This window comes from Myotis myotis, unplaced genomic scaffold (assembly GCF_014108235.1).
Source record: "Myotis myotis isolate mMyoMyo1 unplaced genomic scaffold, mMyoMyo1.p scaffold_m19_p_23, whole genome shotgun sequence".
NCBI classification, from domain to species: domain Eukaryota; kingdom Metazoa; phylum Chordata; class Mammalia; order Chiroptera; family Vespertilionidae; genus Myotis; species Myotis myotis.
Window position 1 is genome coordinate 336,448 of NW_023416328.1, and position 14,005 is coordinate 350,452.

The 14,005-nt window shown below is 47.0% G+C and overlaps 1 protein-coding gene across 4 annotated transcripts in view; it reads left to right on the plus strand.

The window, feature by feature from the left end:
* Positions 1-14,005, plus strand: part of CRTC3 (CREB regulated transcription coactivator 3) — a 97,080-nt gene that overhangs the window by 76,200 nt on the left and 6,875 nt on the right. For 3 of the 4 annotated variants that reach the window (XM_036355580.1, XM_036355581.1, XM_036355583.1), the window contains 5 exons: positions 658-693; positions 3,095-3,282; positions 5,235-5,284; positions 6,806-7,023; positions 10,448-10,743. In XM_036355580.1, the coding sequence (XP_036211473.1) occupies positions 658-693; positions 3,095-3,282; positions 5,235-5,284; positions 6,806-7,023; positions 10,448-10,743 (788 nt within the window). The remainder of the gene's footprint in view (positions 1-657; positions 694-3,094; positions 3,283-5,234; positions 5,285-6,805; positions 7,024-10,447; positions 10,744-14,005) is intronic. The other variant, XM_036355582.1, reaches the window with a different exon arrangement.

The following is a 14,005-nucleotide window of genomic DNA, read 5'->3' on the forward strand; positions in this document are numbered from 1 at the left end:
ATTGATCTTTCTATGTTTCTCTCCCTCTCCCTTTCACTCTTTCTTTAAAAAGAAAAAAAAAACATGTATTTAAAAAGAAAAGAACCTAAATGTTATAAAAAGTACTTTATTCGGTTAGAATGTGTTCAAAGTCAAATTTTTAAATTTCTGTGAATAGCTATCACATCCCCTATTTAAGTTGACTGAGACTTTAGATAAATTATTTTTTTAAATAACTTGACTCTTTGCAAGAAATATTTGCATAACTACATACAGCATGGAACTTCCGTTTGTTCCGCTGGGCCCGCGTGGTGAGTGTGAAGCAATTACTGCCTGACATAGTGGGCGATGCATTTGGAAGAGGTTTCGATCCAAATTTCTTTATTTTGTAAGCTGAATAGAGGTTCTCAGATTTTGAAAATTGTTCCCTCAGGACAGTTTAAGAGTGAGATAATTTTAAAGAAGAAGGAAAGTAGATAGGAACCAACTTTAGGCTTAAATTAACCGTATCTGTCTTAATTTTAGCATCAAGGCCAATGTATCTTAGCTGGACCTCAACCAGTGTACCAAAATGGATAGAATTTTAAAAATTCAATTTCAAATCAGAAAGAGTGACAAATTCATGAATAAAGGAAAAGGAAAGCGCCACATAAAAGTATTTGTTTTCTTTCCCCCTAGGTTTCTGTGATGGTGAGAACAATGGACATGGGGAAGGTACGGATTGGTCTTGCCACTGGGCTGGGCGGGATGCTGACGGTAGTTGACATGACCTCCTTTCAACATGTGAACTACTTGATGCTCATGTTTCAGAACTTCCCAAAATGCTGACAACTACAAATGAGTTTAGTTGTCTGAGATGCTCTATTAAATTAGGGCTACCCGTGGCCAAGGCCATGAGAAAGGAAGCGAATGGTGAGATTGCGTCATCTGATTCCCCATAATCCCAGTCACAGGGGTGTGCAGGGAAGCAGAAGTTGTCATCACATGAAAATATGAAATACTTGGTCGCCCTGGCCAGTGTGGCTCAGTTGGTTGGGCATCTCCCCCTGTACCTAGAGGTTGCCGGTGCTATTCCGGATCAGGGCACATGCCCGTGTTGCGGGCTGGATTCCCAGTAGTGGGTGTGCCTGAGGCAGCTGATTGATGTTTCATTCTCACATCGATGTTTCTCCCTTCCTCTCCCTTTCTCTCTCTCTAAAAATCAATAAGAAATCTTTAAGGAAAAAGAAAATATTAATGAATTGGTCGCTAACACCATTAGTTATTCCAGTATTCCTCCCTCCTCAGCTGCCTGTCTCTGCCCATTTAGAAAGTTTTGAGACTCTGTGATTGACACATGTAAATAAGCAGTCGAGGAAAATGCAAATTGATTGCAAAATGAGATTGCAGGAGATACTGAGATTTAGAAAACCGATCACAGTGATATTGGAGATTTACTGAAATGTCGCTCAAAGCCAGTGATAAGTGAGGATCTGACACAGTTCGTTTATTCATTCAGTGCCAGACGCTTTTTTCTTTTCCCTAAATCTTCATCATCTGAAATTTAATTTTCGCAATCTGACAGTGAACAACTAAATTAGGTTTACAATAAATTGCAGAGATAACGACTCACGGGAGTATGCTATATGAGGCGCATCTCGCATGAGAGGCACAATTCTCTACCATCATCCTATCGAGTCCTTTTCCGGGCAAGCCATTTTAGGCCGTGAATAACCTCATGAAAAGTTGAAACATCAGTAAACGTCCACTAGGACAAATAAATAATTGGCTTCAAGCTTCTTTTCATCCCCCCAGTGGATCATTTGAGGAATTCTCAATAAAACTTGGAAATGAAGACCAAATCAGTGAAGTTCTCTTAAGGAAGCAGTCCTCTTTAAGGCCTTCGCGTCTCCCCAGCCATATTCCTGTGACCGATCTCTTATGAGCAGTAACCTTGAGGCATGAAGCCGCCTCACTCAGCCCTTGAAACTTTTCCTGTCATCCATCAGTGCCGCAGAGAGCGATTGTTTATTCTCAAGTGTCTCCTTGTATTGCTTTATAAAGGCTCTCAAACCTATTATTCCTGCCGCCCAGTTTGCGAGTCAGCTGCCGAGCCGGGGTTGAGCTGGCACTGTTTCCAGCACTCCCTGTGCCGAAACGTTGCTGAATAGAATCAAGGCCCTGCCCTTGTGGACTTCACGTTTCCGAAGCCGTTCATATTAAGGGGTCAGACTAGGTAGCATTTGAAGAAAAGAAAATCAAACAAGGATGTGGATAAAATGAGTTCTTCAGAAGAGAGTGGCTTGAGTATCCTGGTTAAGAGAGAGACCTGGGACTGCTGATAAGCCTGGGTATCTGAGTAGGAACAGCGCTGTCCTGACGGTGTGAGGTTGACTGTAAAGGCACCGCATGGGGCTCTGTTACAGCACCCCCACTCTCCTTAACTCATTCTGAGAGGTCACCAATGCAATCAGATCCTGAGTGTTAGTAAAAATAAGATAAAATAAACTTATTGTAGAATTTTTCTTTCATTTTTCAGATCTTTTTCTCAGAATTGACTCTGAAATTTTGGTCCCTATTTTTTTTTAATATATGTATTTCAGAGAGGAAGGGGGAGGGAGAGAGAGAGAAACATCAATGATGAGAGAGAATCATTGATCGGCTGCCTCCTGCACGCCCCCTACTGGGGATCCAGCCCACAACCCAGACATGTGCCCTGACCAGGAATGAATTGTGACCTCCTGGTTCATAGGTCAGTGCTCAACCACTGAGCCACACCGACTGGGCTGATCCCTGTTTTAAGTGACTTCTTTTTGGGGTTTGTTACCCGTGGGTCTCCTGTGTGGGGCTAAAACAGACAGTCATGACATGACAGTCAAAGTGGAGCGCACGTGGCCACCAAACCCTAACTGCATATGCAGTTTGAGCAGTCACCAGTGTCTCTGATGTTGAACCCCCAGCCGGGCATCGGGTCCCCTAATTCCTGAGGGCTGGCCCTTCCCTTGTCTTCCGGTCTCTCTGAGAACAACAATGAATATTTGTGAACTAAATCATGGTTTTCTCTCGAAGATCATTTCTTCGGCCCATGTTGTGATGGCTGCCGTCTAACGCAATGACTGTGCTTCCCCCACTTTAGTGATGTCTTTCCCTGGTTCATTGAAAGAAGAGAATCTGCTAAACGTCCCCAAGCCACTGCCAAAGCAGCTGTGGGAGGCCAAGGAGGTGGGTGAGCAGCCCTCACTGTGCTTGTGGTCACTGAATGTTTGCCCTTCAGCGGTCCCTGTGCATCCTGCGGCGGGGAAACAAGGAAATGGGGAAAGGAAGGTAATTTCTTTGGGGACAGAGCTAGGAAGAACACACTAGGGAATGATGGCTCGAGTAAGAATGATCACATTTTGTTGGTAAGTTAGTACAGTGATCTCTTGGCTCCCTAATTTGCATGTGAATGGACTCATTAAAAAAAAAAAAGCACCAAACTATTAGTCCCCCATATCTCATTCCTATCGCTAACCACTGAGCCCTGGTTACAAGCCATAGGCAGACTTTTCTGTTTTGTGGCCAACACCCTCTGCCAGTGACCCGCTTCTGTCCACAGCTGCTGCTTCACCAGATATCCCTTTTTTAAGTCAAGGGATTTGACCTGAGTCCTCAGGGAGTCGTTAAACAAGTCATCTGTTTTAGGATTTCCATGAGTATTTGTGTCCACTGTGCTAGCTGACCCCCACCGTGCTCCCGCTGTGGAGGGGGGAGGTCCCACGGTGCTGGGCTGGGCCCTTCTTCCCCTCGGGAAGCTGTGCTGCCTTTGCAAGAAAGCCGTTCACCCCCAGCCCTTAGTGATGCAGTTGCTCGTCTGGCCTCGGTACTCGACTGCCCGCCTGCCTAGGCTGCCTCCGTCCAGTTCCATTTTCTCCTGCCACGTCCACGAAGGTCCTCGTCAGCATTGGCGTGGGCTTGACAGGTCTTTTGTAAAAGCGAGATGCATTGATGTTTCATCATTGGGGGGAGAGAGATGATTTAAAACTCACCTCCTTGCCCTGGCCGGTTTGGCTCCGTGGATAGAACATCAGCCTGCGGACCAAAGGGTCCTGGGTTCAGTTGTAGTCAAGGGCATGTACCTCGGTTGCAGGCTCCTCCCTGGCCCGGGCCTTGGTCGGGGCTCATGCAGGAGGCAACCCATCAATGTGTTTCTCTCACATCGGTATTTCTCTCTGTCTTTCCCTCTCTCTTCTACTCGCCCTAAAAATCAAGGGAAATATAGCCTCGGGTGAGGATGAACAAAAATAAATGAATAAAATAAAATCCGTCTCCTGAAGCAGAGGACAAGCAGCCGCACGTTGTCTTTTTGGCTGTGGAGATACAAGTCGTTTTGGAGGCTTTACCCTGAGGACAGCTACGTCTCCTCCAGCAGAGAAGGCAGGGCAGCCACCCCTTCCCGAGTGCCCGGCCTCTCTGGGAGGAGGCACCCCTCTCCCTAATTCTTAAGGATTTGTTGTTCTCCGTTAACCATTTCTGGGAGAAGACTTGCGTCAGTGGGTTCATTCATGGTTTTCACCATACAGTACATTGATTGAGCACCTTTTGCCAGACATTCTGGGCCCAGGGATTCTGCAGTAAACAAACACCAAAAACTCCCTGCCCCTCTCCCCCCAATTTATTTTCTAGTTGAAATATTTTCTCATGGCAGTAATTTATTCTTTCTTCACCCTGTTTTATTTTTTGTATTCTTTTCCTTTCAGGCCAATGGAAAAGGAATGTCTATTTAAAAGCTCTATATGGCTCTGGCCAGTTTGGCTCAGTGGATAGAGTGTCGGCCTGTGGACCAAAGGGTCCTGGGTTCAATTCCAGTCAAGGGCACATACCTCGGGCCCTGATCGGGGCACGTGCACAAGGCAACCAATCGATGTGTTTCTCTCATCGATGTTTCTCTCTGTCTTTCTCTCTCTCTTCTACTCTCCCTAAAAATCAATGGAAAAATACCCTCTGGTGAGGATGAACAAACCAGAAAATAATAAGCTCTGTATAAAACATTGGCCTTTCTGAAGGAAATACTATTCATCTAGAAGATAAGTTAATAAAGCATCAAATTAAGAACATTTTAATGTTCTGCCTCCCTTGTGCCTGGAGAAGTCTAGTTAGAACTTAAAGGGCCACTGTGTGAGTTGCTGCTAACTGCCTCTCGCTTGAACTGACTGGAGCCCCAAGATACTTATAAAGACACTTCTAAGAGCTTGATTTTGGCTTTTCAGTGAGTAAGCCCAGCTTCTGTCTCTCCCCAGATTCAGTCGCTGTCAGGGCGCCCTCGATCCTGTGATGTTGCAGGTGGCAGGTAAGTAATGTTCTTTCTGTTCATGGCTCGGGGACTGTCCCAAGGTCTTCCCGAAAGGAAAATCTTGCTACTTCGGCACAGAACTCTGCGAAACTTCCCTCGTTATGTGTACATTGAAAGTCAACGGGATTTTCATGAAAACAACAGCTCTCTTTGGTACTCAATATTTCAGTTATTTAAAGTAATTATATTACATAACTGCAGTAATAAATAAAACTGCCATACATATGTTTGCGAATAACACAACTGACTCTTGGTAAACACACGACTTGAAGCAGAAGCGTGTAGGCGTGGCGAGGAACCCACCAGCCCCACGCGGTGGGCACCTGGCACCCTTTCTGACTGTTCAGCGCGTCATAACTCGCCTCTCCATCTCCAGGCTCTACCTCTTGCACCCCGGCCTCCACGCCCCCGAGTCTTAGCCACACTGTCCTCAGAATGACTGCGCATGTCTCTCCCTGCTTCCTGCCTTCCACAGGCTTCTGGCCGTCAGCGCGTAGCTTTCCGCCTCATATGCTCTCTGCTATAGGGCCGTCTCCCATCAGCACCCGCCCCTCTTAAACTTGACCTTCCTGTGGTGTCTGAGTTCCTGGGCACCCTGTGTGGCTTCGCGCCTTTCTGCTTTGCCCACGCTGTGAACTTGCCTGGAATGGTTTTTCCTGAATAAATTCACCATGTGAATTCTTTGGCCTTCAAACTGAACTCGGATGCCCCCAGGAAGCCCCCTCCAGCCTGCTGGTCGTTGTCCCCACCCCTTATGCTGCCAGGCTCTGTCACTGTACTACTGGATTGTGTGACATTGCAAGTTCTTTTCTATTTATTTACTTATCCATTCATTTATTTTAAGCAAATTATTTTCTTTTGGGCTCTATCTCCCTGCTTTGTCCAAGTCTCTTGGGGCCCCATTATCAGTATCTGGTACCGGGGACATGCTGTACTGATCATGCTGTACTGAGTGGAGTGTCCTCAATTGAATTCATTCCCTCCCGCCTCTCCCTGAAGCAGCCATAGCTTCCTACTGGGTCTCCCTGCTGTCTTTCTGCTCCCGTAAGCCATCCTCCACACTGTAATTGAAAAACTATATCCTGGAAGGTACCTGGCTGATACAGAGATACTGTGTGTGTGTGTGTGTGTGTGTGTGTGTGTGTGTGTGTGTGTGTGTGTGTGTAGGAAAGAGAATTTAGAAACCTAGCAAACAAAACCGTGTAAATTGCACAGCAGTGCCTTTATAAGGTGCTTTATAATTTCTAAAGTGCTTTTACATCAATTATTTCATCCGGTCTTGGAAAATACTCCCATAAAGTGGGTATAGGTGCATCCTCCGTCCAACCCAGCAGGTAAGGAGGGGCCCTGCAGAGGGGGTGAGCCAAGGAGGCGAGTTCTCGGGACGAGGCGGAGGCAGAGCTTACACGAGGACTTGGATCTTTAACTGCTTTTATTTGATGAGGGAACATATCAGACCTGTCCTAGTCCCCAAAGCCTAACGATTTTAGAAAGTAACATTTATCTTTCCCTTTTCAGCGCTTTTCCACACAACAGTCCAAACATGGGCCTCTCCCCCTTTCTGGGGACCCTGAACACCGGAGGGTCCCTGCCAGACTTAACCAACCTGCACTACTCGACGCCCCTGCCGGCCTCCCTGGACACCGGCAACCCCCTCTTTGGTGGCATGAGTATGGGGAACAGTGTGGGCAACCTTCCTGCTGCTATGACTCACCTGGGCATCAGAAGCTCTTCTGGTAAGTGCCCCTGCTCTGTGGGACCCTGCCCGTGCCCACTGGTGGCTTCCTCACAGGTGGGGCCCAGCCAGGTGGCCTGTTAGTGGAGTGTGGAGTGACCACATCCTGTTCTTGTAGGTCCTGGCCCTGCTAACATGTTGCTCTGGTGGCCCAGTGTCTGCTGGGCATTATAAGCCTCCTTGTTTATCATCTTCAGCAGCCCCGGTATCCCGGGAACTTGGAGAATAAGACTTGAGAGTCAAGAAATAAGTGTCAATTCTAGTCTGTGCTGGCCGAGCAGTGTTAGTGGCTCTTAGTAAATATCACGTGATGATATGTAATCATTACAGCCATCTCTAGATCCCTCCAATTTCCCATTGGATTTCAAAGGAGAGCGTTTTGAATTTTAGAAAATTTACAGTGAATACCATGACAATATTTATACTTAAATAGATGCATATATTTAATAGAAATCTACTACAGTTCCAAATAATTGGCTCAAGTTTTCAGAAGGGCTAAAAGATGTGGCATGTGGCTCTATCGAAATGCTACCCGTAATGTGACTTGGGTGTTTCTCTCTTCTATAATAATAAAAGTGTAATATGCTAATTAGACCAGACGTCCTTCAGGATGACCTTCCAGATAAAGCTGGGGCTGCAAAGGAAGCCTGGGTACCGGGTGCCAGAGGGAAGCCCAGGTCCCGGGTGCCAGAGGGAAGCCTGGGTCCCGGGTGCCAGAGGGAAGCCTGGGTACCGGGTGCCAGAGGGAAGCCCAGGTCCCGGGTGCCAGAGGGAAGCCTGGGTCCCGGGTGCCAGAGGGAAGCCTGGGTACCGGGTGCCAGAGGGAAGCCCAGGTCCTGGGTGCCAGAGGGAAGCCGGTGCCGGCAGCCGGGGCAAGGAAGGCCTACTCTTGCACAAATTTCGTGCATGGGGCCTGTAGTATGAATGTAAGTGTCCACAGCTCAGACCCATGGGACTACATTTGCTGGAGCCCTGACATGCGCTGTCAGTGTGTGGGCAGGTGTTACTACTCCCTCTCACACTCGGTGTGCGGTACGGCCCAGGCGGTAACCGTCCTAAGGGTGTGTGGACCTTTGGAAGGGTCCTCGGTGAGGGTCCGTCTGTGGGAAAGTGCTCGCTGGTTTCCACTCTGGGTTCAGCAGGACACGTCATCTACGTGGATCAGCTCACCACTCACGGGAGAGTGGCCCTCTCTGGGCGGTCCCTGGCAGGCTCTAATGATGCCGGGGCGCAACATGCCTTGAGGTTTGAAGAAGGGATTTCAGCGAGCACCTTTATTCTTGGTTCTTTAGGTCATTTTTTATCCTGCTGCTTTTCTTAGGTGACTCTGGCCGTTCTCTATGAAAAAGACATTCACGGTCACATAGGTCACGTCACGTCGGCGTTTAGCCCTCCTGGGTCTTGGTATCGCCTCCAACCTTGGACTTCAGTTGCAAATCCTGAGCTTAATCACTTGCTGTTATTTTCCTCAAACAAGCATTACTTTGTCCAGAGCGTCCAGAACCAGGGTCAGCTTTTTCTAGTTCCTGTGCATGGAACTTAAAACGCATGGGACACAAAGTCGCACATATTTTTTTAAAGATGTTTGTGCTTTTTTTTTTTTTTCTGAATGAGTGGGTTTAAAAAAAAAATGAATCATATCTTTAGCTCTAATTCTAATTCTTTTTTTTTTTTTTTAAACCTTAGCTGAGGATATGTTTGCTTTGTGTTGCTATTGTTTTATTTTAGAGAGAGGAAGGAAGAGAGAAAGAGACATCGCTCAATTGGTTGCCTCCTTTACGTGCCCCGAACAGGGATTGAACCTGCAACCTAGGTAGGTGCCTTGTCTGGAAATCAAAGCTTTTGGTGTACAGGATGACGCTCCAACCTACTGAGCCACTGGCCAGGGCTGTTCTAATTCTTATTTGACCAGCCTTATCTCCGACCTTTACATAGGAAGTTGAGTTGCGGAATACTATTTAGGGTTTATTAGAGACGTCTTTCCTACCTTTTAAAAGTTACTTGCCAGCTAAAAATGCTTTATTTCTTCCTTCATTTTCATAATTTTTATCTAATACTCAATTTAAAAAATATACATTTTTTATTGATTTCAGAGAGAAAGGGATAGAGAGAGATAGAAACATCTATGATGAGAGACTATCATTGATCAACTGCCTCCTGCACGCCTCCTACTGGGGATGGAGCCCAAAACCTAGGCATGTGCCCTGGCCTGGAATCCAACTGTGACTTCCTGGTTCATAGGTCATAAGTCAACCACTGAGCCACACTGGCTGGGCTAACACTCAATTTCTTTATCAACATAAAACAGTACCACTTCACCTGCTCATCCAAGAGTGATGGGCTGTGCTGTGAAACATGGGTGTTGCCAGTTAAGAATCTCAGCAGCAGCATTCATTCACGGAGTGAAGCCACCCTGTCAGGCCCCATGCCAGGTGCCCAGGATCCAACAGGGCACAGGACAGTGCCCCTGGCCTCCTCCAACTTGTGCCCCAGCTCCCTGTGTCATGCAAATGCCTTCCCCAAACGCTCTTGCTCATGCTAAAACTTACCACCCTCCCCCCAAAACAACACTAAGCACCAGCAAAAGCTTCCTTTCCCTGAATCGGAATGGACTGTGATGAACAGTTTCTTGGGAGCCAGGAAAACAAAGAGAAAGGCACCGAGGGGCAGGAGACATGGAGGGTGTCTCTTCCCGTGACCCTCTGGGTGCTCAGGATGTTGACAGGCCACATGGAGGCAGCTCCCTGAGAGCCACGCCTCCAAGGAAGCCTGCTCCCCGAAGCTGCAGAGGGTTCGGCAGTGTGCCTGGGACCGAGGCACGCGGGGCTCTGAGCTGGGTTTGTGGCCCTGGCCGGTGCTGCTCAGTGGATAGAACGTCAGCCTGTGGACTGAAGGGTCCCAGGTTTGAGTCCGGTCAAGGGCACATACCTCGGTTGCAGGCTCCTTCCAGGCCCCGGCCCTGGTTGGGGGCGTGCAGGAGGCAACCAATCGATGTGTCTCTCTCACATCAATGTTTCTGTCTTTCCCTCTCTCTTCCACTTCCTCTAAAAATCAATGGGAAAATATCCTCGGGGGAGGATTAAGAAAGTAAAATGAACAGATTTTGTGGTACAGCCCTGGCTCCTCTCCCTGGGCTGGAGCTAAGCACATTGCACATTGGCCTCCACTCCCCACTCTTACCTGGTCCTGCCCCCCCAACCCCCACCCCCATCCATTACACGATCGCCTTCCTCTCAAGAAAACCGTTCCCTGATGGGGGTTTCCGTGCCGCTGGTACATCTGATACATGTTCAGCCGGAGTCTCCCAGGGCCCCTCCACACAGAATCCTCCTCACATCGTAGGAAGTGATGTTTTCTTTAATCTTGGAAAACGAGCGATTTGGTCGGAAATTATGACAAGTAACTTGGAATCTGTTCTCCCCTAGGTCTCCAGAGCTCCCGGAGTAACCCCTCCCTCCAGGCCACACTCAGCAAGACAGCGCTGTCCTCCTCCCTGAACAGCCACCCGCAGACCTCGCCCAGCGCCTCTGCTCTTCACCCGTCACTGCGCCTCTTTTCCCTCAGCAACCCCTCTCTCCCCACCGCAAACCTGAGCGGCCCCTCTCGGCGCAGGCAGCCTCCCGTCAGCCCTCTCACGCTCTCTCCGGGCCCCGAAGCACATCAGGGTTTCTGCAGACAGCTCTCTTCCACCAGCCCAATGAACCCCTATCCTGCCGCGCAGGTAAACATCGCTTCGGCGAAACAGACTGAAGATGGAGGAATCGCTTTCCTTCTCTCTGGTTTGGGACTGAGTCCATTACACCCAGTGTTGTCCATGAGGTCACTTATATGTGAAATCAGAGTGGAAATGTGAATAGTTCAGAATGCAGTAATGATTTCCCAAGAGCAGGCCTGTGTTGATTATTCTTAAGCAAACATTGAACAGTTGCAGGTGTTGTAACTCTCAAAGTTGGGGTTGGGGGAAAGTGGTAAGGCATAGAGGACGCAACCCAGGTCTGCCTGCCTTAGCTCAGGGAAGCAGGTATGGCAAGCCAATCATTGGCTCTCTACGTACTTTATTTATTTTTTAAAATATTCCTACTGATTTCAGGGAGAGAGAGAGAGACAAGATAGAGACATCAGTGATGAGAGAGAATTATTGATTGGTTGCCTCCTGCATGTCCCACACTGGGGATAGAGCCTGCAACCGGGCATGTGCCCTGAATGGGAATCAAACCCGGGACCTCCTGGTTCATAGGTCAACGCTCAGCCACTGAGCCATGCAGGCCAGGCAGCTCTCTACGTACTTGAAACCACAAAAAAAAAAGCCAAAGAAGACGGTGACTATCTCCCTAAAGCTTTGCTAGTGGACCTCGTCCCTAACTGTGACTGCAGAGTGAGAAACAGGGCTTTTATTGCTCATGAAAGAGTAAGTGTAATAAGGGTCATGTCGCCATGAAAGACTGGTTAGGAGGAGGCTAAAGTCCGAAGCCTGTCACAGAAGCTCATGTTTTCACTGGCTGACTGTTTTTATCCTGAGCTCTGAGGGTGGTTTCCTTACCAGAATCATCAATGAATATATTTTTAACCTGTTGGTCACTCCCTAGATACATTATAACATCATTCACTAACCACTTCTCCAAAAATGAGTAATGACTTAGGGAGGGGGAGTGGACCGCACACAATGGGAGGATTGGCAATCCAGTTATTAGTCATGCTGTACCCACTACCAGCTAAGGGATCTTGATTATATGAGTAATCCCTTTGGGGAGAGGGTATTTCATAATTGTTTTTTAATGGTTCTTTTTATGTTATTCATTTTATTTTGCAAAATTATTTGACAGGCTATGAAAAATATACTCAGGCTTTCTAGATACATTTTAAGAAGACTATATGGATAGAGAGCATCTTTCTTCAGATGTTTCCATTTTTAAATTCGCTTTATATTTGGTGTTTTTTTTTTTTTTTTTTTTTTTTTTTATATATATTTTATTGATTTTTTACAGAGAGGAAGGGAGAGAGATAGAGAGTTAGAAACATCGATGAGAGAGGAACATCAATCAGCTGCCTCCTGCACATCTCCCACTGGGGATGTGCCCGCAACCCAGGCACATGCCCTTGACCGGAATCGAACCTGGGACCTTTCAGTCCGCAAGCCGACGCTCTATCCACCGAGCCAAACCGGCCTCGGCATATTTGGTGTTTTTTAAAAAATCATTGTTGTTCATGCTTATAATTTAAAAAGGCAAAGAGTGCTAAGGGACTTGTTCTGAATTAGAGTTGTTTCCCCTTCCCCCATATTTCTCGCTCCCTGGAGATGACCGCATTCAACCACTTTAGCTCATCTCTTTGGTTTAACCACATTATTTCAAGCTTATTTCGTCCTACAATGTTAGTGTTAGGTGTTATCTAGTGACATTCTACCATGGAAGATTAGTGCTTCGTTCTCCTTCAGCTCTCCCAGTCCTCCCACACACATGCACACATATTTCCTCCTCCCCCGCCTCCTCCTCCCCCTCCTCCTCCCCCTCCTCCTCCATGTGGTTTATTTGGATTTGGATTAGAGCAGTACGCAGTGTGTAATGTTTTCATAGTTATAATAATGCAGTCCGAGTTTAACTATATAGTACACTATGAAATAACAGAGTACCATTTTTTCCTCCTGGGTTTTAATAAATATCTTACTTTGTTAGTTTGGTTCTATGTATATATTACTAATTCAATCCCAAACTCTTGGAATTGGGTAGGTCTCTTCTTAATACAGCTAAAAACAAATCCTCCAGCCCAGCCCGTGTGGCTCAGTGGTTGAGTGTCCACCGATGAACCAGGAGGTCAAGGTTCGATTCCCAATCAGGGCACATGCCCAGGTTGTGGGCTCAATCCCCAGTGTGGGAAGTGCAGGAGGCAGCCGATCAATAATTCTTTCTCCTCATTGATGTTTCTATCTTTCCCTCCCTCTGCTTTCCTCTCTAAAATCAATAAAAATATATTTTAAAAAATAAAAACAAAAACTCCAGTAGCTTTACAAAATAGAGTACACAGCATGATTTAAATGTCTTTATCCTATCCACCATTTCATTGATAACTGACTGGATATAGAATGCTAAATTTGAAATAATTTTCTCTTGAGATGTGGAAGTTATTAATCCATTGTCATTTTAGTTTCTAGAGAAATCCACTTTTATTCTGATTCATAAAACTTTGAATGAAATCTCCCTTCTCTTTTTTTCTCTGGAGGCTCATAGGATCTTCTTTTTGTCCCCAGTTTTCTGAAATTTCAGAATAACATGGCTTGTTTGACATGAGTCTGGATATTTGGTGGCTTTCTTCAATCTGAAAACGCACATCCTTCTTTTCTGGGGAATTTTCTTTTTCTTTTTGGGTTAATCTTCACTGAGCATATATTTTTTCCCCTTTCATTTTAGAGAGAGTGGAAAGGAGAGGGGAGGGAGGGAGGGAGAGAGAGAAAAATCGATGTGAGAGACACCCAGCCATTGGTTGCCTCCTGCACATGCCGGGACTCAAGCCAGGATCAGGCTTGCAACCCAGGTACATGCCCTTGACCAGGAATTGAACCTGGACCCTTTGGTCCATTTGGCCGATGCTCTAACCATTGAGCAACCAGCCAGGGTGGAAATTTCTTTAATTATTTCTTTGATGGTTTCTTGACCTGAGAACCAAGTTGGGAACAGAAAGTGGAGGGCTCAAGTTTAATAGCGAGCTTTCTCATAAACGGTGTTTTCAGGAAAGCGCCTCACCGGGTGCAGTCGGTGAGCCCTGCCCAGAGAGCCTTTGTTGTCCTCTGTCCAGAGTAGAGCCCTCCCCTCTCCTGCAGGCCAGGGCTCAGAAGCTCGCCTGCTTCTCACCTGAACTGTGACAAGATCCTCCTGGCTCCAGCGCTGCCCCCATTCCCACTGCCTGGGGATCCCGAGTGTAAGTCAGATTGCGTCTTGCTTTCTCACTGCCGGCGTAGCAGTGGCCTTCCCAGCTCCACCAAGCCAGTC